The 26,559-nt window shown below is 38.8% G+C and overlaps 1 protein-coding gene across 4 annotated transcripts in view; it reads right to left on the bottom strand.

Moving 5' to 3' along the window:
• The window catches only part of LOC105357050 (signal peptide, CUB and EGF-like domain-containing protein 1), a 102,936-nt gene that overhangs the window by 42,417 nt on the left and 33,960 nt on the right, over positions 1-26,559 (bottom strand). For all 4 annotated transcript variants that reach the window (XM_023952624.1, XM_023952622.1, XM_023952625.1 and 1 more), the window contains exons 4-6: positions 18,074-18,208; positions 3,864-3,992; positions 2,842-2,958 (exon numbers count right to left, since the gene is read on the bottom strand). In XM_023952624.1, the coding sequence (XP_023808392.1) occupies positions 2,842-2,958; positions 3,864-3,992; positions 18,074-18,208 (381 nt within the window). The remainder of the gene's footprint in view (positions 1-2,841; positions 2,959-3,863; positions 3,993-18,073; positions 18,209-26,559) is intronic.

Below are 26,559 nucleotides of genomic sequence, written 5' to 3' on the forward strand. Positions count from 1 at the left end.
CACAAGATCTTTAACCCCGCAAGCAAGAGTTAGTCTTTTGTTCTTGTGCATTGAGTCTCTATTTCCCCTGATTTAGCTTTGAATGTTCAGACAAGACAGGCAATCAGGTACTATCACCAGAAAGAAGTAATAAGAGGAAGGAGAAAGAGAAAAAGGTTGAATAGAAAAGGCATAAACGGCAGAGGGTTAAAAGAGGCCCAAAGAGCAAAGGGAAGATACAAACAGAGATCCTTTCTCTTCTCAAAATATGAAGAGAGAAACAGCGAAGTAGGATACAAGACACTGAGGAAAGAAGGTAAGAGAGGGTTCCTGCTTTCATTCTGCTTCCATGCTGCAGCTTTTCCATCCATGGCGTGTCCTGCTCTTCAAACCAGCTACAAAGAAAAGGGGTTAGCGGCAGTCAAAACTTTGCACTGAGCAGCCATATGTTCCAGTCAAAGGAAGACAGTGAGCAAAACACAAAGTTTTCAGCCCTTCATCACAAGGGCATTAGAAAATTATAATATTGAGCTCATGTTTCAAAAGTTTGGCACCAAGTTCGGATTTTTTGGTAAATAGTGCGGAAACAGTGGACATCTTCCGGCTGGGCAGGTGGTTCTAATCTTGAGTGTAAAAAAAAAAAACACATGGAAAAGTTTCCTTTTTTATTTGGTTCATTAGGGTTTACAAATGTACAAATGAAGCAGAACTTGTAAACAAAAGTCATATGGACTCTGAAGCAGCTTATTAATTGGAAAGATGTGTGATGAACTGCCAGGCTCCCAGCTTTAAACGTCTGACTGCAGGGAAGTCATAACAAATCCGGATTAAGAGCTCTGAACTTTAGAGGCGGCTGCTGTAGGGATTTCTGCTTCAGTGATCTGCTACGAACAACCTTTCTCAGTTTTGAAAAAGCAAAGGAAAATAAGCTAAATGACTCATAAGACTCTGGTTGAGCCTCAGTTGTTTTTGTCCTACTAAACTCTCCAAATCTGGGAAACCGGAGGAATCGTATGTCAACCTTTGTTTCATAATAGCCATAAATACTGGATTTTTCTGTCATTTTTTGTCCTCACCCCTAACTAAACCTACAGCACATGCTGTAAAAAAAAGCAAACAGACTTGTCTTAATGTGATTTACAATTCGTACAAATCTTTGGCTTCACTGTTTAAATAAACTGACCATTGAATTTTTCACCTACGTTTCACTGACACCTCCCTCCCTTATGTGAACAGTAGAAAAACAGTTTCATATAAAAGTTCCAGAAGGAGTTCAAATTCTTTAAAATCAATTAGAAATCCAAAACAGCAATTGAATTTAAAATTCTAATGTTTTCAGTTAAAATTATAAAAGGCAAGACTTTACTAAAAAAAACACAATATAATACATCATAACACGATGACAGCTCTTCCCTCAGTTTTCTGTTGCACAAGAACATTTGAAAACTATAACCCAAAAACCAGGGGGTCACACTGTTTGTCTACACATCACCTAATGCCTTTTTAATAGAAAAATGAAGAAATCTCGATTTATTTGCTTCAAATAATATAATTCTGATTTTTAAACCAGATTCAATTTAAAAAGTTAAACAATTTACATCGAATGAGATTCAAACCTTAAAGACCCAGTCTCCAGTTTCTGTAGGGCTCCTCAGTCAAAAGGGGATGATGGAAAACAGCTGAACTGCTTCACTTTATTAGTATACATATTTACATATATATTTATGCACTACTGATTAGAACATTAATATGTTTGAAGCTGGAAGAGGAATGCTGTTAAATACGTTCGCTGACAAAAAAATTGGACTAACACCAGCTACTTGCAGGTTGTAGTCAACTCACTGAGAACAGAACTTGTCATGATGAACGTATATGTCCGAAGGGGAGACAAAAATAACAAGTTTCTTTGTCATTGCATTTTCACTGAATCACCAATCCAACTCTTCTAGTAGTCACAATAAAACACCATAAGTCAGAATCCCTTCTGACAGTTATACAGCTACAGTCTCAACAAAGGATGTCTTTGTTAAAAGTGAATATTTTCTGTTTCTGAAAAAACACTGCTAGAGGAAGATAAAGCCTTAGTCACAACTGCCCATTACGAGAGGGAAAATGAGCAAACCTGTACGGGGCACGCAGGTGGCCTGGGCGAAATGTCAAGGTCGTAAACGTCTCAGTGGACGCGTAGAAAGAAATTATTCATGCACAAGGGGATTCAGCGGGTGACAGGTCGTAACAAACACTTACAGAGAGAAGTAGGTGAGATGGAGGCACTGATTTTTTCTTCCTTCAAACCCGCCCCCAACCCCTTGCACTGTGAAAGGGGCCCGTTAGAGCTGTTCAGGGGATACGTGCCCGCTCCTCGTGTGTCCCTTTTGCACTGCTTGCGTGCACCTCGACTGTTAGAAATGAGGAAATTAGACGATCAAAATGTAGTTCTTTTGCGCGTCCTACTGGCACCTGCATATTCCATGCACATGCCGTGCAGGCAGCATTCGACCATGCTCAATAATGAGCCAGTACGTGCATCTTACCATCGACTATATGTGATGTAACGGCATAGTACGACAGAATCACTTGTACGTCAAAACCGAATGCAACGTCCATTATTCTTACACAGACTTCACAATACACTTACACTTATCACACGCATGAAAATCGTATGTTCCGTTTTCATGACGGACCTCAAGGGTACTCCAAGACACACCTGCGCTCCCCCCGTAAGATGCAGCCACTCCTTTTTACGACACGTCACTGATCCGTACAACCCAAAAACCCCAGCACCTGTACGGGTCAACCCCTTGTACAGGTGTATGTGACTAAGGCTTCAAAAAGATAAGAGTTACTTAAGGCTGCACTCACCGCTGCAGGTCTTGCTGTCTGAGTGAAGTGCGTACTTTTGGTGGCAGCCACACACTGGGCCCGTGTCTGTGTCATCACACGTGTGTTGACAGCCACCATTTCCATAGTGACACGTCACTAAAGACATAAAAGCACATTAGTGACAATAATGATACTTCAACAGTTGAAAAAGGTTAATAGTTTATTATTTAAACCATTTTTGGTCATTTTTAGCTGAAATTTTTCAAAGCATTCATGTTGTGAATAAAGATAAAAAAATGTATGATGGGGAGTCTGTGAGAATGACACATAAGAAGAAATCTACAGATTATGACAATGTTGGCATGTTACAGATAAAAAACGGAATTGATGGCATAGTCAAAACTGTCACATACACTTGCAACATATCCCTTCAACAACAATACTTTAAGATGTGATAAAAGTTGCTAAACTGAATCAATTTAAAAAAAAAAAGAAGGTGATCAATCACAGACCTGGATAATTACTACCATGATATTTAGAAATATTGGAAAAACTGTCTCTTAAACAGAGGTAAAAGAGAAAAGGTAAAAGAGGTTAAATGAGCAAGAGTGTGGTTTTTGCGAGAACAGGTCTTTAGCACAGAAAATTTTGCAAAAGCTGTTGATATCAAAGGAAACGCTCTATATGCAAATATTGATTTGAGGAAAGAAAGTGACACATTTGATCCTTATTGCTTCAACAGAAATGTCAGCCTTATTGGGGGGGAAGGGGAGTTCCATATGTATTAGAATTTTATATGGACATCAAAGGTGTATTCACGTGCCGTGCTTCACCATTAGATTACATGAAATATCATGCATGTGTTTGCGTTTAGGTTGGTTCTACTGTTGATTGACTCTTGTTTGGTACGTTCTGAATAACTGTTAGGATTTATTCCAACCTGATTCTACACAAACCGAGAAGGCTCTCAATGCTGCATGAAAACAACATAATGCTAAAGAAAGGAAAGAGAAATGAATTATGTTTTGTGTGCAGACTGGAGATTCCATCAGCATACATACATGTACAGTCTTTCTGGTTCTTGGCAAGTTCAAAGCCGGGTCGGCACTCGCATGTTACGCCACCTTTGCCTGGAGCCTCTCTGCAGATATGAGCACAGCCGTGGTCCTTGTTCATGCAGTTCATTCCATCTGTATTCAAAGTGGAGACATTCATTTGTATTTTTTCCTATTGCATCACCAAAAGCTTAACAAAATGCTGAAACAGAGAACACTGGCATTGTTTTTTCTCAGCAAAACAGTTTCCATCAAGGCAGGAAGACATTGCTTCTAAGACTAAAAAGACTGAAGGTGTGCAGCACTTCTGGGCACACCTTTACCCATAAACACTGTGAAGGCCAAGTGCTGCTGGTGTAGAAAACGTTTTAATGTTTAAAGTTTTTAATGTAAGTTGTTAATGGTTACGATATGCAAGGGTGAAGTGGTAGATGACTGTCATTTAGTCAGGGGTTAATAGCAGTGTGGGTTGTTCACTCTGATGTGCCACAAAGACTTTGTGTTATTTAATTAAAATGTAGGAAATAAAGAAAAATAAATAAAAAAATTACACATTAAATAAATCACTGGGCGGAAGCTCCGGAGAAGACCCAGGACTGCTGCCCCCACAGCCCGGTCCCGGATAAGCAGAAGATGATGGATATATCAACATTGAACATTATTTACAACAAAATAAAGCTTTTTCATCAATGTATTGCTGTCATTATGTATTTAATTATTTCTCCAAACTAAAATGCAAACTTTATTTTTACTCATAAATAAAAGTGATATACAATTATGAACTGGCAATTCAATTCGTCATTGAATCATGAAGCTTGACATTTTACAAAAGTCACCAGAACAGGCCTGAGTTATGGTAGTTGGAAATATGGAAAAGTTGGAGAAGTTCTTCGTCTCAGTAGTCTACATAAAAGATAAGTAGCTCAAGATGAGAAGAAAAAACTGCAAAGACAACTGTGGACTTTTGAGAAGCAAAGCTCTACACACCATCTGTGTTAGATACCAGTTTGTAAATTTTGGAAGTGAGCATTGGGTTCTTATGGTCAATGAACTTTGTTACTGTAGGGGGAGGTTCTAGGTCTATTTGGGTGCACAGTATTTAGTACTTATAACTGATTTGCTGGTATTCTAGAAATTTGTTTTTACTAACAATTTAAATTGAGGTTAACTTTTGGAGGGGTATAAATATTCTATTCTGAATTATATGTTGAAACTGTTGGATCCCTTTGTTCTTCCATGAAGTAAAGTAAATCACGTTTTTGTATAGTAATATGTCAGGTTTGTTCTTAATGGGGGTGAGTTTGCATGGAAATATTGTGAAGTTGCTATTGTTTTTTTTGTTTTGTTTTTTAGAAATTCCCACCAGGCTGTTAGAGATTAGCTGATGTTCAAACTTCTGAAGCACTTGTGATGTTTAATTTTGGGACTGAAAAAAGGCCAATTAGAAATATGTAGGTTATCACAGAGTGTGTGCTCTATATCTATCTAACAGACCAAGTTTAAGCCATTTTAGGACATAAAGTAATCTGTTTGGGGAAATTCTGCTGGGAAACTGCCTGGTCCTGGGGCTTTTTTACTAGGCATGTTAGTTAGTACTTTATGTAGCTCTTCTTCAGTAAGAGGGGACTCTAGGGCTGTAATTTGTTCTTCCGTTGGTCTAGGCAAATCAATGCTATTGAGAAATCTACTAATATCGTTGTCAGAAGGGTCAATTTGGGATGAGTAAAGGGATTGGTAAAAGTTCTTGAAAACAGTTTATTGAAACTGGATCAATTCTAATGTTTCCTGTTTAATCTATGACTGATGAAATGGTTATCTTTTCTTTGTTTAGTTTGAGTTGATTTGCCAAAAATTTCCCAGATTTATTACTGTGATCAAACCTCTATAAGCGTAGTCTCTATAATAAAAAGCGTATTCTTTATTAATTATTTCATGTAGTTCGAGTCTAACTTTTCTTATTTGTTTGCGGAGTTTGTTCATCCGGAAAGCTGCTGTGGGCTTCTTCTAACAATCTAATTTTTTTCTCTAAATCCACTATCTTAGAATTTTCTTTTTTTTCTCATCATTTTCTTTTTTTTCATGAATCATCTCATCTCATCTCATTGTCAGCCAAACCGTAACACAAATTATATTTTTCAATATTCATGTAATCGAGTAATTTCATTTCGAAACAATTTCATAATGGTAACGGTTGATTTAACGAAAAACCTGCCTCAGACTGATTGATCTGGTTGGATAAGTCATTTCATAGATTAATCGATTAATAGTTACATCCTTAGTGATTAAAATAAAGTAGTGAGATGCTCTAAAACAGATTATCGGAATGGGTCTTAAAACCCTACCACTTCAGCTACTGTAGACAATGCCGCTCTATTAACATCAATATGCAAACAGTAAAGTATTTTCTTACTCATGCTTCCACTGTTCAAAAGCTTTTGTCTACAGTTAGCAATAAAAATTGAAAAAACATTTTTTAAAAGCTCATTCCTTCCGCTTTGTTTGTATTGGGAAGGTCAGCGAGTTTACCACGTCTGACATTTCTCACTGGGAGCACAAGTAGGTCCAGTTAAAACATTGAGTCTTCATGGGCCTTGTCTTCATGGTCCAGTAAGAGCCCCCAGGATAGAATCTGTTTCTCACACAGTCTCCACTGTCTATTTTTATTATTCTGTCTGTTTCATTCTTTTACTTTCGCTGCTTGTCTTTATCTGCCTCCTCACATTTCTTTTTTTTCTCTGAGGAACTCTGTCTCTAGATGGGGTCCAAGCATATCATAACCATATTATTACAACCTGTCTCTTGCAGTGTTACCCCAAAGCCTCATAAGTCTAGCTGGCAAAGAATAGGGGTAGAGAAAGGAGAAAGATGGAATGGCTTGAAAGGCAAAGGCAGCCTGAGACGGTTGAAGCGGGAAATGCTGACAGGAATGTGGAGGAAGAGGTTTGACAGAATGAGGAGAGATGGAGACAGAGCAGGATAATTTAAAGCTCCACATTCGCTTTCCTCTCCACTCCTCTCTGAGGCTGATGAGGAATGAGGTGATGCGGAACACCAGCCTCACAACTACGCTGCCTCACCCGGGACAGAGACATTTTACAGCCCAGTAAGGCTCATTTGATGCAACTTTTGAGGAGGATTCAAACTTCAACAATGTTAAGCACCTAAGAAAACATAAAAACAATGAGGGATTGCTGGCTTTAGCCAATAAAACAGCCTAAAGCTGCACCTGGAAATGTTATCACCCAAAAGAAGAAGAAGAGCTGAGATTCAGAGGCAACTCAGTAACTTACAATGCACCATCCAATTCTAATAAAAGTATTGTGTCTTAAATGCATATATACAGTATATATTACATCCATATTGGATGCATATGAATATACATCTTAAAGCACCACCTTGGAGGGGGTATTGTGCTTAAACTCTCCCAGGACTTCTACAGTCAGTGGCCACTACTCATGAACCAAAGGCAGTTTGGTCCAGGGGGAAGAATCTGACAAAGACTAAGGTTGCCTTAAATGGTTTTCATGAGCTTTGAAGTGTATTATAATGTTTGTTTTCTCAGAAAAACAAACCCCGAAGCAGTATTTCAATCCATTCCAGTGGGCGGCTGGTGCAGTGGTAGGGCGGTCGACCTCTGATCGGAAAATTGCAGGTTGATTCCTACCTTGCCCGCCTGTATGTCAAAGGGTCCTTGGATGGAAGTTTGGCGCCATTGTTCAGCAGCAGGTGAATGGGACTGTGACTGGAAAGAGCTATACACAAGTGTATGCCATTTACCATTGACGCATTTCTGAGTACTCTCTAAAAATCTCAGTTCTTTGCACCAGCCTCTTCAATCCACAAAAACGAGCAGGTCACGAGCTGACCTAAACCAGTGAGAACAGCCCCTTCCAGAAAGAGTCTGCACTGCCAGCACTGCCCCCAGGCTAACACACACACCCATTTTCTCTGTGGAGCTAGCAATGATCAGCTAAACACTTTCATATTAAGTTCACCATTTGCAAATCAATCTTTGCAAATGTTCAGTTGTTTGTTTCGTGGGTAGAATGTAGATACACTGCAGAGGCCAACTCTAGGATGACGTCATGAAATGGGTTGCACCCATAAGGAGAGAAAGGCAGAGCCTCAGAGATCAGGTCATCTTACTTCTGGGTAGGAGAAGAGTTCGTGAAAAAAACTAATATTTCATAAATAATTTGTTCTTCAGTGTGACAAAAGTAACATATGATCAGATATATGGATATAGTTTACTCTGATAAGAAGTAAACTACCGTATATGAAAAGCATGATATAGGCCCTTTAAAGAACTAACTAACAAATTTGGCAGGACAGAAGATAAATTCTCTTACAACTGGCCAAAGTTAAAATAGAATAGAATAGAATAGAATTACTCATTAGGGCCACATTTTGTTCAACCTAAGCTGGTGAATCATGTTTAGGAATTTTACGACATTCCCATAAAAAAATGTTGGCTAAAAATGAGTTAGCTAAGATCGCAACAGTTGCAAACTCGCCACGTGCACGCCATTTAAAATCTACAATGTCTAATTCCAACATTTCTTCTACAGTAGTTTCCCAATGCTAGGAGGTTAGGAGATGATCGATGAGTTTTCATTAGTAGCTGGCACTTAAGGTGCTTTTTTTTGTATTCAAGATGGCAGCCTTTTCCCAAAGTCAATTAAACTTCTGTGGTGGTTGTAGACTTAAGCTGGTCGCTTTCTGTAAAAATTTCAATAAAGCACACAAACAAAAGTGAAGTTTTCCCATATTGTGGAAAAATGTGAAAGTCGCCAAAACTCACACTTAGATGCAAAATGGCCACCAAGCCGTACTTTGTGTGGCCATCCCATAATATTATCAAAACTTCCTTTGGATATGCCCAACGTGTGTGTTATGGTTTCGTTTGTGTATTTTGAATTTTGTTTTGTTGACCGCTCCTTAAGTGATTCCTCTAGAGCGAAAGACAAGAGCCGATTCCTCCTTATGAGTCATATTTTCTAAATATTTTCACCCTTCCTGACCTTATTTTTCTCTCTAAGCTGCATGTGACGGTGTCTGTGGTCAATATCAGTTTGTGTTCAATGCACTCCACAGCGGGGTGGGGGGTAGCTGGGTACACTCGCAGCAGTGCAGAACTTTGCGAAAAAGGCAGACATAGGCAAAGAGACAGGTGCAACTAATTGTAAAGAAAAAGCTAACGTCAGCAAAGATGAACATGGAGGCATTAAATAGTTCTTTATGTTTTCAACAGAGTGGCCTTCATCTCAATTTGAATGGTGGCATAGACCACATGTGATGCAACTTATTTTTGTGCCATTTTTCAAGTAAAGTAAAGAGAAGTGAATTACTTTTTCAAATTGGTCATAAGTAAAGTCATTTTATTACAAATTTGGTCCATTAACTAAGTAAAGTAATCAATTAATTTTTAGAAGTAATTTACCCATCACTGCCGCTAGCTTACAGCCCTGCACAACCCCAACCTAACATTAGACTTAGTGCAACAAAAATGGTGAGCACTATCGGAGCCAGTTTAGATCCAGATTCCAGCTCAGACAAGGAAAACAAAAACGTTCATGGATCTATTTGTCTGCAAGTTAATACATCAGAAGAGAGCGGAGCAGGGAGCTTGGGGCCCGCCAATTGTTGCTTTCACGTAACAAATACAAACTATTTCAAACAACATTTTTTGTCTGCTCTTGATTTACAATTTAAAGAAAAACTAAGAAATGTAATTGTAAACCTAATTTTTCTGTTGTCAAGATAATGTCCTCCATCTTCCGAAAAATGCCACAAGAACATTTTGAAAACACTAAAAACACAATTCTTATTGCAGTAGGTCTTTAACCTTTTTTTTTTTTTTTTTTTTTTTACCATAATCCAGTTCTTAACTTCTATATAGAGTTATTTATTCTCTTATACCAAAGGTGCCATTAACCTGTAACCGGAAATAAAAATGTAAATATAAAAAAACCATCTTTATCATGGATACAATAAAGCCCAACAACGGTAGCTTTCCAATTCATTGCTGAGATTTTTTTAGTGTATTACGGTATATTATCTTGTTTGCATACACTTTCCTCCCCACAAATAAAATTCTGTATACATAATTGCTGTAATCTTAGAATGACTGTTTTCTTATGTGAACATTTCATATGTTGGATAACTATTAATTCTAGCTGTTTAGATGCTACATGCGTTACCCAGCTCTAACCGTAATGCACAATTCTACCAGGTGTGTCTCCACTGGGATCCATAAAATGATGCCAAGCTGTTGCTCAGGGACACCTGAACGTCCATACAGTATACTACTGTACAGTATACTACTACTATGTTACCCATCTATCTCCACTGGGGCCACGAGATATCGACATGTAGCTCATATGAAGCTACATGGTGTGAAGATGAAGTAATGGTGGCCCATGTACAGTCAGGCCACCTTTACCTCTTCTTGGACCCACCTGGGCAGAGCAAACATCTTCAAAGATCACTTTCAAAACAATGTTCTAAACAAGTCTGTGCATGCATGTTAGTGAGGAGAGATTTTCAACTACCTTCATCTTCAATGATGTTTGGCCCCTCAAGCTGCAGGTAACCACCTTTGCTCTTCACATTTGCAAAAAATGCATAACTAAAAGTACTCCAGAAATTAGTTACTTTATTAAAATTCAGAATCCAGCTATTGTTTCCTAGACATATACTGTAACTCACAGCTCTACCAGAAAATCCAAAAGAGAATATCCTGCAGGAGTTCCAACATGAAAGCAGAAGATCACCTTAACCTACAGCAAATCTGCCTCTGAATGATCAAAGGAACCAAAGGACAGGTCTGGAACTACCCAACTGCAGTCACATCTAAATATTGACAGATCTACTATGTTGTCAACAATCTGTCCATGATACTGAATTCAACTGGGTTTATTTTTTTAAAATGACATGTTTGGAAAGTTTTTTCCTAACTTAGTTTATATTTGCATCAAATATAACTTTGTAGCCAATTTATGAAAAAAAAACTGATAAAACATTGTGTCAAGATGAAAATATTTTAAACTTTTTAACTGTGATGGCAAAGTATAAAATTTTTTTAAAAACACAGTGTAGAAAGGCCCTGATTTTCCAGTCTGGCTGCTAGCTGCTCTAGTTACATTACTGAACTTTAACTTGAACAACTAAAGAAAAAAAATTGCATCATACCTCAGGAAGCACGGTGAGAACTGAGTATAAGTGCATTTCTATGTCCCGTTTTTTTTCATTCTAATTCTTTGATCAATGACGATCAGATTAATCTGACACCATAACACTAACGTGGCTCTATAAGAGGACACTTCTAATGTCCATAAAAGGCAGCCGAGAATGTCATCTATCAAATCAGATGACCTTATTTCATCTCCCCTGATGGGAATCCTTCTGCAGAGTAAATAGTTTTTCATGTTTAATGAGTTTGTGTTAAAGTTCATGGTATCACTCAGGAGGACGAAGGGGACTGCAGTGTGTGCTCCCACGTGCCTCGTGTCTGCCACTTAAAAGCTCTCTGTACCTCCAATTTCCTGCTTTAGTTTGTTTAAAGTGAGAATTCTTTCGTCATGAACAAAATGTGCATGTGGGAGTGTGCGCGTGTCAGAGCTGGAATTTGTGTGTGTTCAAAAGTCTACACATTTATGCCCTGAAGTGTGTGTTTGTGTGTGTGTGTGTGTGTGTGTGTGTGTGTGTGTGTGTGTGTGTTGTGAGTGCAGCAGGCTCAGGCTCAGTCTGCTTCCTCTCTCTGCACAGCTCCAAATAAACACCTTCAGTCCAATCCACCATATTTGTCTCTGTGTTTATTTTTTCTCTTTTACTCCTTGAGCACTCACACTTCCCCCATCCTTCTTTCCCACAATCCACTTCTGTCATGGCCTTCCTCTTTCTCAGCACATGTCAGAGTGACTAAGTGAAACCTTTGTCTTAAATTTAAACAAATGGCTGCCTGATTGGGCCTTATCATTTATAAATCATATCCAGACAGCCGTTTATCTCCTTCAGCTCAGTGTGTCACGACTGTGAGAAAAGTGGAGCAGTTTGAAATGTTTTCAGCGTCTTTAACTCCTCTTGGCAACAAAGGTACTAAATAAATGAACAACAAATCACAACTGTTGCAACACGGATGCCCTACTTTTCATTGGCTGTGTATTATTCAGAAAAAAACATCTCTTGGAGCTCAGTCATGGCAACAAACTTTTTCAAAGAACAAAACTCAATGGGTTCAATTTCTCTCAATGAGTAGCTTGTTACATGTGATTGAAAGCAAATGCAGGCAGTCAGTCATAATATAATATACATCCATTGACCCACCTATCCATCCATCATGTACATCATCTCAGACAACATACAGTATCCACTGGATACCGGTTCCATTGAAAAAAGCATTGGGGTTTTTGGCGTCTGATAGTACTCCATGTTCATTAATCAGCTGTTTTTAGGGTTAGAATAGCTGCTGACAAGTTTGAAATCCAGAAGTATAAACCATTACGCAATTTGAAGTTATCACACTGACCTGTTTTTTTCCTGGATTTTTTTTTTCTTTACTGGAAGAACTCCCAGTAAGATAAAGTCTTCCTGCAAGTCCTAAGAAGTACATATTGTGCTTCTATCAGTACTTTTTTAGCTTTATGCTTTTTTTCCCATTCTTCAACTAATGCATTTTTTTTTAAATGACTGCTTTTGTTTCTAATATTAAAAAAAATATTCAATCACAAAAACAACGAGCATATTTAATAGTTTCATAGTTTCAACACAGCTAATCTTTCAGTCTGCAAGATTTCGGTTTTTTTAAGTTTTTAAAGTTTCAATACTAGAATGGAAGGTAAAGCCTTCAGCTTCTAAGACCAAACAACATTTCTACTAAAAAACTATACAGGGGTTGTCCAATCTTAACTTTATACTCATTTCTTTCACTACTTCTCGTAAATTGCTCTGTCTCTTCTTCTATTTTGTTGTGTGCTGCAGTGCTCCTGCCGATGGCGGGTTGGGGTTTAACAACGTCTTGAAGTTTCACTGTATACAGTGATGAAAGTCAGGCAAGGAAAAAATCCCTGAACTTTTCTTTGAGCGATATGGCGGGCACAGAGCGAAATTTTGGAAAAATACGTGGTCTTAGATGCATTCTGGTGCATTCTGGCAACTAGTTATTCACTTCTTTATCAAGAAACTAAGACTAATTGGAGCATCATGATTTGTCATTCAAACCCCTAGTTTGACTCTCCATTAAGGACTTGCTGGTCCTAAAAAAGAATTTGGAAAATTGCTCAAAGTAACACAATCCTACAATCTACGCTTTTCCTTAAAGCTGCAAAACATACAATTGCTAAAATATAGTAACATCAAAGCCCCAAATGGCAAAAAGAACACCAGTAACTATGATATTCTATGAAAATACCTCAGTTATTTATACATTATTTCTGCTTTAGAAATGACTGATGTACAACATCCACTTGCACTGTTTTCTCAAACTATAATTACATCAAAATATGGGATCTGCTTTAAACTATAATTCTATAACATAATACATCAATTCTTTAACACCAATACTTAGTAATCTGGGAAATATCAAAACAAACATACAAACTAAACTAAACATTGTAAACATTATTTTTTAAGGGAGTGCGGGTCCAAACCATCAAATACTTATAATTAATGTCAACTATACTGAACTAAATCATGGTAATTAGGAAATACAAATAAATTAGATAGAGAAATGTATTCAAAATAAAAACTGAAACTCAAAACTAAAATTGAAATTATTTCAAAATGTGGTTTTGAGATTATTTTACACAAAAAAGTATTTGACCTACACTACCTTAAAAATCTTTTTTTTCCAGCCAAGACCACTTCAATTTGTTTTTTATCGTCTTCTCACAACTGAGGTCGTGACCACGCTCAATAATGACGATGCCTGCCATTATTTTAACACAAATTTGATCGCAAACTCTTCAGATGTGTTTGTGAAAATTTAGCGTGGGTCCGCCAGTTTTGGTCTCTAGGGAAGCGAGTCACGCTGACCACGTGGTGCAGACAGAGCCAATCAGACCCGTCGACGCATCCGAAAGCAACTAAAACGTCCCGTCATTGGTCAATTAGGCCGGGAAGACGAGAGATGGCCACGACCATAGAGGAAGCGATCTGCGGAGAAATATAGAAAATAAAGCTAAAATTAGCTGATTTCAGACCATTTTTTAATCCGGAAAGCGATTTGTCCGTAGAGATCAGGTCTTTATTTCCCGGAAAGTACGTTCGGTTTGCTCAAAAACCCGGATTTCCGGGAATTCCCGGAAGACTTTCATCACTGTGTATATAAAAGCTCTGCTTTGTGAGCATTGAAATTCACATTATACTGTCAACCCACAAAAAAGATTGGGATTATAAATGTGACACAGTTTGCTGTTTTTTTCGGTCTTAAAGCTGTTTTCCACAGGGCCTTCTGTGGTGCATTGACATAAAACAATAGAACATACATTAATCAGTCAGAATGTTTGCATCAACTCAATCACGCCTGCGTCTGACATCCATCGCTCCTTACCTTAACTCAAGCTTTACGAAGGAGTTCTCTTTCCTAGGATTCGTTTTGATGTCTCCCTATGGATTCGCTCCTGCCTGTTCCTCAGAAGCACTTCTCTCATTACACCAATCCTGATTAGCTGGTGATTGCAACGCTAGCGTCACCTGTCTAAATAAATAGCTAGCACTACAACGCAGCGTCATCCAAACACTTCTTCATGCTTCAAAGACCATCTCAAGTTTTCCTATGTAGCTAGCTAAAATGTCCACAAATCGGGGGCACCTTACTCTGTTTTAGGCGCTAGCAACTCCTACCTTGGTTCTCCACCACAGACCGAAGCATTCATTTGGTAAGCACACCAGTTCACTAACTCCTGTGCTATCACACCAGTTAGCACATGCTCTTAGTGTCAGCCCACAGCCTCACAGTATTCTCCCTAGTTAAGCAGGAAGATGAACACCCATACCCCTCACAAAAGAGCTCATGGGGACTATGGGGCTTGACTGTGTGGTTGCACACACCAAGTCTGCTTCAGTTGCCTCGGGCTGGAACATGCCTCACTCACGATGCATGCACCATGAAGAGTCTGCGGCGTCAACTAGCTTACCAAGCTAGTCTGTCGGGTGCGGATCCTTACTTGTCTACCAACAAATAGCCGCCCAACGGTGAAGAGAAGCAGGACACCAACTCAGACAAGGAACTGTAAGCCACAGGTGGCTGGGACTCCCAGCTGGACCTGTCTGCGGCAGCTCCGCCCGCAGAGGATGTCTTGGACTTTACCTATGCTGGACGTTTTCATATCCGAGAATGAATGAGGATGAAGGTTTCAACTTCCTTGCCTAAGTTGGAAGGCAGAGAAGTATGTTAGAGCAGTGTAGGACATGTATGAGGGCTGTAAGACAGTGGGGAGGTGGGCTGTTGGGGTGACAGAGGTGGAGTTGGGATTACATCAGGAATCAGTTCTGACCCCCTTCCTGTTTGCAATGGTGATGGACAGGCTGACAGATGAGGTTAGACAGAAATTACCATGAACAATGATGTGTGCAGATGATGTTGTGATTAGTAGTAAGAGCAGGGAACAGGTGGAGGAGAAGCTAGAGAGGTGGAGGTTAGCCCTGGAAAGGAGAAGAATGAAGGTTAGCTGCAGTAAGATAGAGTACATGTGTGAATGAGAGGGAAATATGTGGAGGAGTGGGATTTATAGGGAGAAGAGATGAAGAAGGTGGAGGATTTGAAGTATCTAGGGTCAACATTCCAGAGGAATGGAGACTGTGGAAAAGAAGTGAAGAAGCGAGTGCAGGCAGGTTGACATGGATGGAGAAAAGTGACAGGTGTGATGTGCGATAGAAGAGTTTCAGCTCAAATGAAAGGAAAGGTGTAAAAAACAGTGGTGAAAGCAGCCATGTTGTTGGGTCTAGAGGGAGTGTCACTGAGGAAAAGACAGGAAGCAGAGCTGGAGGTAGCAGAGATGAAGATGCTGAGGTTCTCTTTGGGAGTGACCAGGATGGATATGATTAGGAATGAGGACATCAGAGGGACTGCACATGATAGATGTTTTGGAGATAAAGTCAGAGAGGCCAGACTGTGAGAGTTGGGACATGTCCAGACCAAGCTGTTTACCAGAAGCTATGAAATGGTAGAAAATAACACATCAGAAAACAGTACATTTCTTTTTGTGTAGGTCTGACAATTATAGGTATGTAAAGAGCCAAAGGCACACAGATAGGTGGATAGAAATGTGGGCTTAAATCACTTCTATGTCTTTTTAAGATCGAATAAGTGACGGCCTCTTGAGTTTTCATGAAGAACTTTGACAGAGGAGAGGAGAGTATGAAGAGGAGGGACTAGGGGAGCAGAATTTTCCAAGAGGATTCCTGTGGAATACGTTGATGCGGCTGCTATTTTTGCCCAGGACAGGTACAAGTGTTGAATTGTGAGTGTTGAAGAGAGTGGAGGTTTGTGTAGAGGTGCTTAAACACATTGGAAGGCAGCCAGAACGAGCCTACCTCAAGCTTTCTTATGTTCTATTGAAAAAAAGTCTAATAACATGAAAAAAAATGACATTTGTTTATGTTTGAGTTTCTACACACATTCTCACACACATGCAATCCATGTGAAGTATATCAAAAAGCCCACCTACACGTATGTGTGTATTTGACATACTACTTTTTCACAAAAGCTCCATCTTAAAATACATTATTTTGCTTTCAAACTGGTTAATCTCCAACTTTTTCTTTGTGGGGCCTTGCATGAACTTGTTTAAAAAAGTAAACACATCAATGGCAAGAAACTGACAGACTCGTGATCTTGTGGTTCTTTCCTGAGTTTTCAGAGAGTAAACACGAGTCTATTTCTGCTCCTGTTTTCTTCCTCTCCGAACGATTCTACAAGGAGTCCTCTAACATCCTGAAAGTGGCTCTGAATAAGCTTCACGCTAACCACACTGAAATGCTCGACTGAGGTTACAGAGAGGCAGGAGGAGGGAAAGGCCAAGCCCTGCTAGTACCTCCTCCTTTAACTGACCTCTCCTCTCACTCTCAGTCTGTGCCCCTTCCCACATTCCTCCAGTGCTCCCATTTCTGTAGCCATTAAAGAAAGGAGAGACGCTGTCCTCTTGTCTGCCTTTGGGCTTGTCAGCCACACTGTCTCCATTCAAAGCTGATGCATGTGACTATTGTGTTAGCAGAATGTGTGTGTGTGTGTGTGTGTGTGTGTGTGTGCGTGTGTGCATGTACGCCTCCGTGCACGTGTGTGGAGCAGAGGAGGAAGAACCCCTGCTCAGGTCAGGATGACTCCCTTTTTCTGTGCCCTCTAATGAACCGTTAGCATGATGGGATGGAGACAGCACGTCAGAGAGGCCAGGATAGCAGGGTCAGAGGATTTTATTGGAACGTGGTCAACATGAAATGCATGCCAAACATGCGTTTGTCACAGTGGGTGTTGAGTGGGATGATTAAGCCAGAGCCTTGACGTCAGTGTCTTCAAACAAGTCTGTTCAGAAGAGTTTGCATGAAAACGTTGACAATCAGAGTGACACCAATGTCACTGGCATGGATTCACTACGGCATGCATGTTCTTCTTGCATGCATGTTCTTCATCAAGAACATGCATGCATCAAGAACCATGTTTTTCATGTGTGGAAAAAACATGCATGAAGAACATGCATGCATAGGCTTCTTCCGGGCACTCTGGCTTCTTTCTTGTGTGTGCGTGTGTGTTTTAGTGTGTGTGAGCCCGTGTGGTACTGGGATGGACGGGTGAAGCCTTTCCCTTAGGCTCCTGTGATTGACCCCAGCCTCCCCCGACCCTGAACAGGACTAAGTGGGTTAGGAAGTAGAATGAATGGGTGTTGTGAAGTGGATGAAAGTCTATGTAAATGAAGAAAAAACATTGTTTATTAATATTATTGTTCTGTGCATCAGGTTCAGTCAAAGGAGTAAAGCTGTGAGAAACTGTAGAAAAATCAAACACTTCAGCTAAGGTCCTACAGAGCTCAGTCAGCCCTACTGACATCCATGCCTGCAGAATCAAAACACTATCTGTATTTAACGTTGACAGTGATTATTTCAAATTCAGTAATTGCTGCTGATGGTAAATCCAAAGTGTTGTAGATCATCAACTGGTTTTTATTCCAGCATTTTGATGTAGTTTAGAAAACTCTGAGTCGTCCGTCCCTATCTGGCATTACCCTCAGAGCGGTGGATGCAGGTGTGCTGGTTGTCACTCAGGAAGAAGCCCTCTGTGCACTGACACTCGTAACTCCCCATTGTGTTGACACACACTTGTTGACATCCGCCGTTGTTATCCAGACACTCGTCCACATCTGAGAGAGACAGAACAACAGAGATGAAGTTAGACTCTGCAGCTTAGTGGGTAACAGGACATTAGGGCTTCAGAAAGAAATGGCTCCGGAAAAGTTGATGACACGGAGAGTGTTTGATGAGAGAGATGGCACCCACCACCTCAGCCCACCCTGACACACACACACTCAAACAACAGCCACGTTTCTTCAAAGTCTGATTCTGGGATTCTGGCATTTTATATTATGTCAAAAAAAATGTGTGCCTGCCAATGCTGAGCAACTGAGAGACTGGAAGATTACCAACGGGGGAGCTAAAGTGAGCTGGAAATACATTATATACTCCACTGACTTTAAATGAGATGAAACAGACCCGCCCCTTTCTGTTTGTGCTAGTTGTTGTGTATCTGTGTGTAGAGCTTCAGCAAATTAACAGTTTGACTCTGCAATGTGTTTAGTCTGAAGTGTCAAGTTGACCGTATGGTGCATATAAACTACTAAAGATGGTGTTGAGACTTTATTTTGGACTGAGACATTAAAGAGTAAACAGAAGAACAACAATAGAGGGCAATATAGCAACATTCACACTACTCATAACGTCAAGTCCAAACTTCAATTAATACAAACAGTTTTTATATATAAAGGGATCTAAATTAGCCCCCACCCACCCGCCAAATGTGGTTTAAATTTCAATTTGGCAGGTAGACAAGCTATTTCACCCCCCACTTTGGCAGGTGAGGCATTGTTTCCTTATCTCTGACAGGGGGCTATAACTCAACAACCCTGACTTTCAAGTGTCTGCCCCCCTCCTCACTTTCCTACCACAAACAATCACCCTAGAGTTGATTCAAAGATTTCATTCATCGTGCCAATTTAATCGAGTCACTTGCGCCACTGCACAAGGTGCATTCAGGGGCTGCATAGAATTTCCAGACTTCTGTGCATTCATTAAGAGCTCACCATTGCTGCATTCAGGTCCGCTGGTAATTTTTAGCATTTGCTCACACTGTAAACATGGAGGGCTCTAACATCATCTGTTCATGAAAAATAGAAAATGAACAGGACATTTAAAGTAGAGAAGCCACAAAGTGTCCATGTCATGGACATTATTTGTTTAGTTTCTGTGCTCGTCACCATTTTTCCTACTGACGGTATCCGCAAAAAAAAAAAATACAAATTATTTATTCAACATTTACTCCTTCCCCCAAATTTTTCTCTGTAATGTTTGTGAATAAAGTAGGAAGAAGAAAGTAGACTGGCGATGTGACGAGCACAGAAACTAGTCTATAGATCATCTCGATCGACAATTTGAATGGCAGCTCATCTTCCAGTTTTTATGAACAGATGAGGATAGAGCCCACCATGTTTGGAATTCCTTACCTTTGTAGTTATTAAAAACTTTTGAACAAAAATCCTGCAAACATTTTAACAGACATCACCTGCTTTTTTGTTTTTTTAAATTACCTTTTATTTTTTAATACACATTAGAAAAAAAAATGTGTTTGCCTCCATAAATAATTAAATGACCAGGATAGAAAAAAACATGAGGGCTTTGATGAAAAGTCAATACTTTCAAGAAATTGTTCATAAAAAGGTTCAGAGATAGAGCAAAAATCCCCAATTGAAACTTTATCCCTTAAGAGAATAACGTTTTTTCTTTTAAATACATAATTTAAATAATTTTCCAGAGAAATGTTTGCCAGTAAAAATTTAATTTCGCTTGTAGACTTAAGATATCGCCCACCACGGCTAATAACCAAAAAGGTTAATACAGGGCTCTAAATGAACCTTTTTGGCTGTTAGCCGGGGTGGCCAGTAACATTTAGTTACAACTTGAACAGTTTTTAAGAAATTAACTTTATTCACAACAGAAGAGTAAAGATTAGAACCATGGTATTGTGGTATGTAAAAGATTGTGTGTTTTTAGGAGTTGCTGGGACAGCTCTTGTGTTAAAGGGTAAATTCAAATTGGCTGTCCTGCCCCTTTTGCAGAAAAGCACATGAACATTACAGACCACTCTCATCTTTTTAGGGGGGCAACTTGCAGAATCAGAGATTGACAAATACTGCTCTTTACAATACTTTCATCCAGACATTTGGCAGATCACTTTATTAAAAATAACCAGAGGCTAATACATATGCTCTGCAAAAAGCATGGCGTCCTGTTGCGTGCACAGCTGACCACCAACATCCTTGTCATGACCCAAATGATGGGGTTCTGCTCTTGTCAGTTGCAAAACAACATTAATGTGAATGGGTAAAAAATGAAAGGGACAGTGTTAATAAAGAAGAGAAAGTTGCATCCACTGCTGTCACACCTTTTAAACAATTCCAAATGTTTTTGACAAACACAAGTACATTAGAATTTCCAATAATTCATGGTGATATATCACTAACACATCACAATTTTCCAACTCAACTAAGAAAAATATTTATCTACAACTGTACTTAAAGTATAACAGTGGAATAGTATTTTCTAAGTGAAAAAGTTAACCTTTTTTTGGGAGGAAAGCAAATAAAGATCTGTTTTAAGGATATAGACCTTTTTTTGGACTTTCCATGATTTTAATCGAGCTTATACCCAAACACAGGGTTGAACTGATCAGATGAACCTTGAATTGTGTCATTACTGCATTCAGGATCTAGTTTGCACTTTCCTACAGTACTTCAGGTACATCTCATGCTTAAACTAAGGCTGTTAATGTAAAAATAATCTATAAGATCGATCATCTCCAGGCTGCTGGTAGCAGGGGAAGAGTCTCCATCTCACAGTCAACCTCTCAGGATAAACACATGCAGCCCTTTAGCTTCCGCCAGACTCTGTGGGTTTTGATCTGCTTGACAAACCTGTTTAAATGTCATAAAGATAATGTGAGCATGTCCATTACGCATCAATTCAGGAAATATGAATGGATTTTGACCATCAACTAATGCAACTAATGAGACCACCAATGGAGGTTTTGTCCTCAATAGGATCCTGCTATTCATTCTCTGTTGAGGCTAGCATCTTGGTATGTATTAATTATATGTATGTGTATTACTTGTAAATCAATTTTGTGGCAGATAAAGACAGACCAATAACTCATTGCTGGTGCTTCTTTAAACTTTAGAATGAAAAGCCCCTTTTCTGGTGAAATGGTTTATTTCATTACCAGAAAGAAAATAGCGTCAAAGATACGTTTTTATAAAGAGTGGGGAAGGGGGCTTCAGATTTTATAAAGGTCAAATGCACAAATTGTGTCCGCAGGTAATTGTATGTTTAACACTTTCTTCTGCAGTGGCTCCAATAATAAAAGCATTGATGCTCTAACCCTCATAGTGAAATATAACATGTTCTGATGTGAAATTAATCTAATAGAAGACTTTACCAACCATTGACTTTTTATTTTACGATTCATACTAAATATGCCATTCTTTATGAAGAGAAATCGTTTCACAAAAGCCTAAAATAATTTGTGTTAATGTAAATTTTAACTCATCCCAAAGTTTAACATGCCAGACTGTCCATGATGACTCCCTGCTGTGCATCTCCTGGATCCCCGTGTTAAATGAAAACAAGTCAGAAAGAAGGAAAACAAACTCACCAAAGCCCCGCAGACATTCCCAGAAAGCACTGCCACACTGACCACAGCTGTGTTCTCGCCAAAGAAATCAATCTTAAATCAAAAGGACAAAGTAGCCAAACAGTGGTGCTCTTTAATCTAACCAAAATTAAGCACTCTTACAGAAATTAGTGCCATAACTTGATACAATGCATCTGCAAAATGATGGAATGACTTCCTGTAAGCTCACGCAAACTGATGACGGCACTTCTCCAAAGTGTAGTTTGTCTTCCAAGGCTCCTTTGGAGCCCAGCACGGCTCTCCAGTTTCTTAAAATCCTGCCTCAAAACATTTTTACTGTGTTTTAAAAAAATGAGCGTTTTCAGAAGCAGTTGCAGTTTAAACTGTGGTTCTCCTCTAGCATTCAGTTAGGAGCATGGAGACATGACAGGGCTGTCATGCACAAACTGCTCATTGCCTTTTTGTACTTGCTGCAAACATAACTCAGGAAAGCAGCAATGCTGGCCATTTGTATCACAAGTTGAAGAAAAAAGTTACAAGACCTTTTAATTTACTTTTTAAAATGACAGCAATAGACAACCCGCTGATGTGATGGCAAAGGCCTTTTTTAGAAAAAAAACATTGTGCAGATGTCAAAAAGCAAAAAACAAAAATACTGCATTCAAAAGCCCTTTGAATAATCTGTTAGTTTGATATGATGTTGAGCATTACAATAATTGCTTTTCTGAAATGTGTTTTGAATATGATTATGAATCAGATTAAGGTTTTGTGGGCCCGTTTAAAAAGACAAATGTTTGACTTAGAAATCACAAAATCGTGATGCAGAGCAGCTAAACTGAGATAAACTATAGAAATAGGAGTGTAAGGCTCACCACTATTTCAAAGCTGTTCCCGTTATAGTCCCATTAGCTGCCTAGTAGCTCTGGGTTAATGAAATCAATGAATCGATCTGAATCCATCCAAGCTTAATAAATCAATAATCCATCCATAAAAGAAGAGTCCAATCTTTCCTTCTCCTGTGATCTGCATAACAGCAGTAGAGACCAAAGTCTGCTAGCTTGATGCTAACGTATACAGTGATCCCTTGCTATAACGCGGTTTACTTTTCACGGTTTCGCTACTTCACGGATTTGCATCGTGCATTGTGTTCTGCATTCTGATTGGCTAAAAAGTCACTCCGCTTCTTCTCTACCTGCACGTCAATAACGTTGCAGTTTAAAGTGAACAGCTACATAAAACAGCTTGCCAAATTTACATTACGTACGTGCAAATTCTCTTGCAATTTTGAGTTTCTCTAAAACCCATAGAAAAAAGAGCGACAACAACTGCCAATCCCTATGTTCTTCCCCCGAACAAACACACCTGCACTGCGGGCTTCAAAAGAAGAAAACACTGCAGAGCGGAGTCAGGATGCAGCGGCTCAGACTGAAGAGCAGTGAAATACACCTGAGTCACTATTTGTCCGACTGTACTTTGTATTTTTTTCATAATAATTTTAAATTTTCTTCCGTTTAATCCAATTACTCAGGTCGCGGTGGGCGGGGCTAATCTCCGCAATTTGAAGCCTTCTGTTCACATCAATGATTATAATTATTATTTGACAGTACAGAAGTTATTTGTTAAAAAAATCGTTTCTAAAGTACTTCAATTTGTGAAACAAATGGTTGAGCCTGTAAAATGGTCTGTTCTTTATTTTCAATGTATAATAAGAGTATTTAATTGTATATTAATTGTAAGAAAAAAATAAAAGGTTTCTACTTCACGGATTTTGCTTATCACTGGTACTTTTTAGAACGTAACCCCCCGCGAAAAACAAGGGTTTACTGTAATGGAATTTCTTATAGGACGGCTACTGCTAACGCTCGTTCAATCTAAACATATATTGGTGACTAAATAAACTGCTTTACAGGCATGAATTTTCCAAACTGTGTTAAGGAAACGTTTTTTAAAGTAACAATTTGTGGTCTAAAGCACTTTTTTCGCTCAAACCTTCTGGAATAAAGTGTAATGCTATAGCGCGTGTTCCACATAGTGCCCAAACCGAAACGCTCTCCAGGAGAGGCAGAATATTTATTTTTGTAATATGAGTTTGTAATATGAGTTTAGAGCCTTTACAATGTTAATTGAAATAATTAAAATTTGTTCACCACACTTGAACCCTCCCCAGGGGAGTAGTGAGCTGCAGACACAGCTGCGCTCTGGAACCATTTGGTGGTTTAAACCCCCCCAGTCCGACCCCTTAAAAGGCCTATATCACGCAAAATCAACTTTTTGAGCTTTTAGGTGTATTGCAATGGTCAAACCTCACAAAAAAAAAAAAATCCAAATTGATATTCTTGTATCTCTAAGCATTCCTCTAAAAGTGAAAGGTGAAACCTCAGAGGTCGAGTCGTCTTACTTGGAAGGTTGGAAGGTAATATATTATTATTATTATCATATGTATGGATATAGTTTACTCTGAAAGGCTTAAGAAAAGAAGGATATAGACCCTTTAATGCTGAGTGTAAAGCAGGGATTCATCAGGTGGGACTTGACGTTAGATTTGAACTGACAAACTTCCAGTATCAGGGCAGACACTCTACCGCAAAGCCACTGAACCTTTTTGAATGATATGTTGTAAATCCATATGTGATGTGATACATACCTTAAACCTTTTTCACATCAGTCCAGATGTGTTTTGGAAAAAGTTGGAGGCAGATTTGTGTTATTTTTGCCTAACTGTGTTTTTCTTTTTAAAATCCAGACAAACAGAAAGGTAAAAGTAACATGAGGCTTAGTCAGACACCAGCTTCTGGCAACTCTTGGGAAATTCTAGCTCATTCCTAATGACCTCTAGGTCACTATTATTCTAGGGTTGCTGTCTACGTCCAATCACATCAGAATTTGAGTTCTTCAAGGCTGTGGTGAGTCTTTCAGGATTTTAAAGCTTTAGCTTCCACATGCAACAGGGCATTCTGCATGAATGAAGTTGTTAGAGGACTTCCAGATACTTGACTGAAACCATCATTTTTTTCCAAACACTACAGGTTAGCGGTGCCAGAGAAAGCAAAGCAGAGCCAGAGCATCGCAGGCCTTCCCCATGTTTTACTGTTCCTGTCAATTTTGCTCTTCCTCCCCAAACAAAGAGCGGATTCATAGAGCAAAAATGTACAACTCTGTGCCTTTTTCTGAATCTTATTTCCAAATTCCAAAACTGGCTGTATTTTATAAAGAATCACATGTCAATCCATCACATTGCTTCGTTTTATCATAAGCACACCTACAATATTTAAGGCAAGGTATAGTTTGAAACATTTTGTCCTGTCTGCAGGTGTGTTCTTGGCCCTTCTCTTTATAACACACAGAAGGTAAAGGTACTTTGTGAATGAAATCAAAGTTTTATTTCCAGTTGATATAAACTTTTCACTTTTATTGATTATTTATCTGCTACTGCTTTGTTGGTGGGTTAATCTGTCCACTGTACACGTTCTCTGTATAAAACCACACAACATCCGTGCAGAACTTAAAATGAAGAATCATCAGCTGATTTTCAAGTTTGCATTTTGGGCATAAATATATCATGCCCAATGGTAATAAAGGAAATTAGGTCATTTTTTTATTTCTGGAATGCTCTTTGGTGTTCGCTGTATCCACACAACTTTCCATGAAACAGGGAAGAGCAGAGCAGGAGATGGAATCCAACCAAGAAAATAGAAAAATGGATGACAGAGGAGTTTAAATAAAATAACTATAAAACTACTAAAAGTAAAATATATACTTTAAACAAGGACAGATAAAAGTTCAAAGAATCTGCATTTTAAGAGAGAGATAAAGGCAAGAGGTAAAACACGGGAGAAATTACAGCAAGTGTTATAACAGCTAGAAAAGTAAGGAAAAACCAGTAACGCTTTCTTTTACAGTACAGTACTTACAGTTTCCTCATTGGTATTTACATGGCACTTATTGTGTAACTACTGGGTTTTTACAGGGTATTTACATGGTACTTTTTATGGAATTTACTGGGTACCTACAGGGTGTTTACATGGTACTTTTTATGGGACTTACTGTGTACTTACATGGTACTAGCTGTGTATCTATGTGGTACTATTTGGTTCATACTTATGTGATACAAACTGGGTATTTATAATATACTTAATAGGAAAAAGTTCAGTTGTGAATAATCTATCCAATTTTATAAATGAGGATAATTGATTGACTTCAAGCATTGCAGTCAAAGCAATAAAGAATTCACAGAGATTTATCAAACTCAATACAGAAATGATTGAATAACTAAAATGTACTTTGTACTTTACCAAAGTCGTTATGCTTTTTATGTGTTGTGCTTGTATCGTGATTTTTCTTGTAGTTACAAACCCTGAAGAAGTCCTGCACCATTACCAAACTCCTGAAAGAATTTCGACGGACAAAGAGCACGACCCTCACATGTCGCCAGTGTAATATAGACAAAAATTCAATAGATTTGACTGCAACTATTGCTAATGACTTTGGCTGGAAAAGGTGAGGATCTGGGGCCATTTCCTCTTTCATGGTGGGTGACAAACTCATGAGCTATGCAAAGGAGTGTGAATCATTCCTTGAGCAACACAAAACTCTGAAAGAAAAGATAAATAAAATGAAAAGAAATCTGTTCTTTGGAATGCTCCTTTCTTAAAACAAATGTCATTGTGATGACTCATTTTATGCTGCAGAAGTGTATCATATTAAAGATTGTTGTTTTCACTGTTGTCTAATTTCTTTTTAAATTTGCCACATGTTACAAGAAGTAATCAGGCCAGAATATGTTTTTGCAATGCAGTTACTTCACCCTTACCA

Source organism: Oryzias latipes, chromosome 23, assembly GCF_002234675.1.
Source record: "Oryzias latipes chromosome 23, ASM223467v1".
Classification (NCBI taxonomy): domain Eukaryota; kingdom Metazoa; phylum Chordata; class Actinopteri; order Beloniformes; family Adrianichthyidae; genus Oryzias; species Oryzias latipes.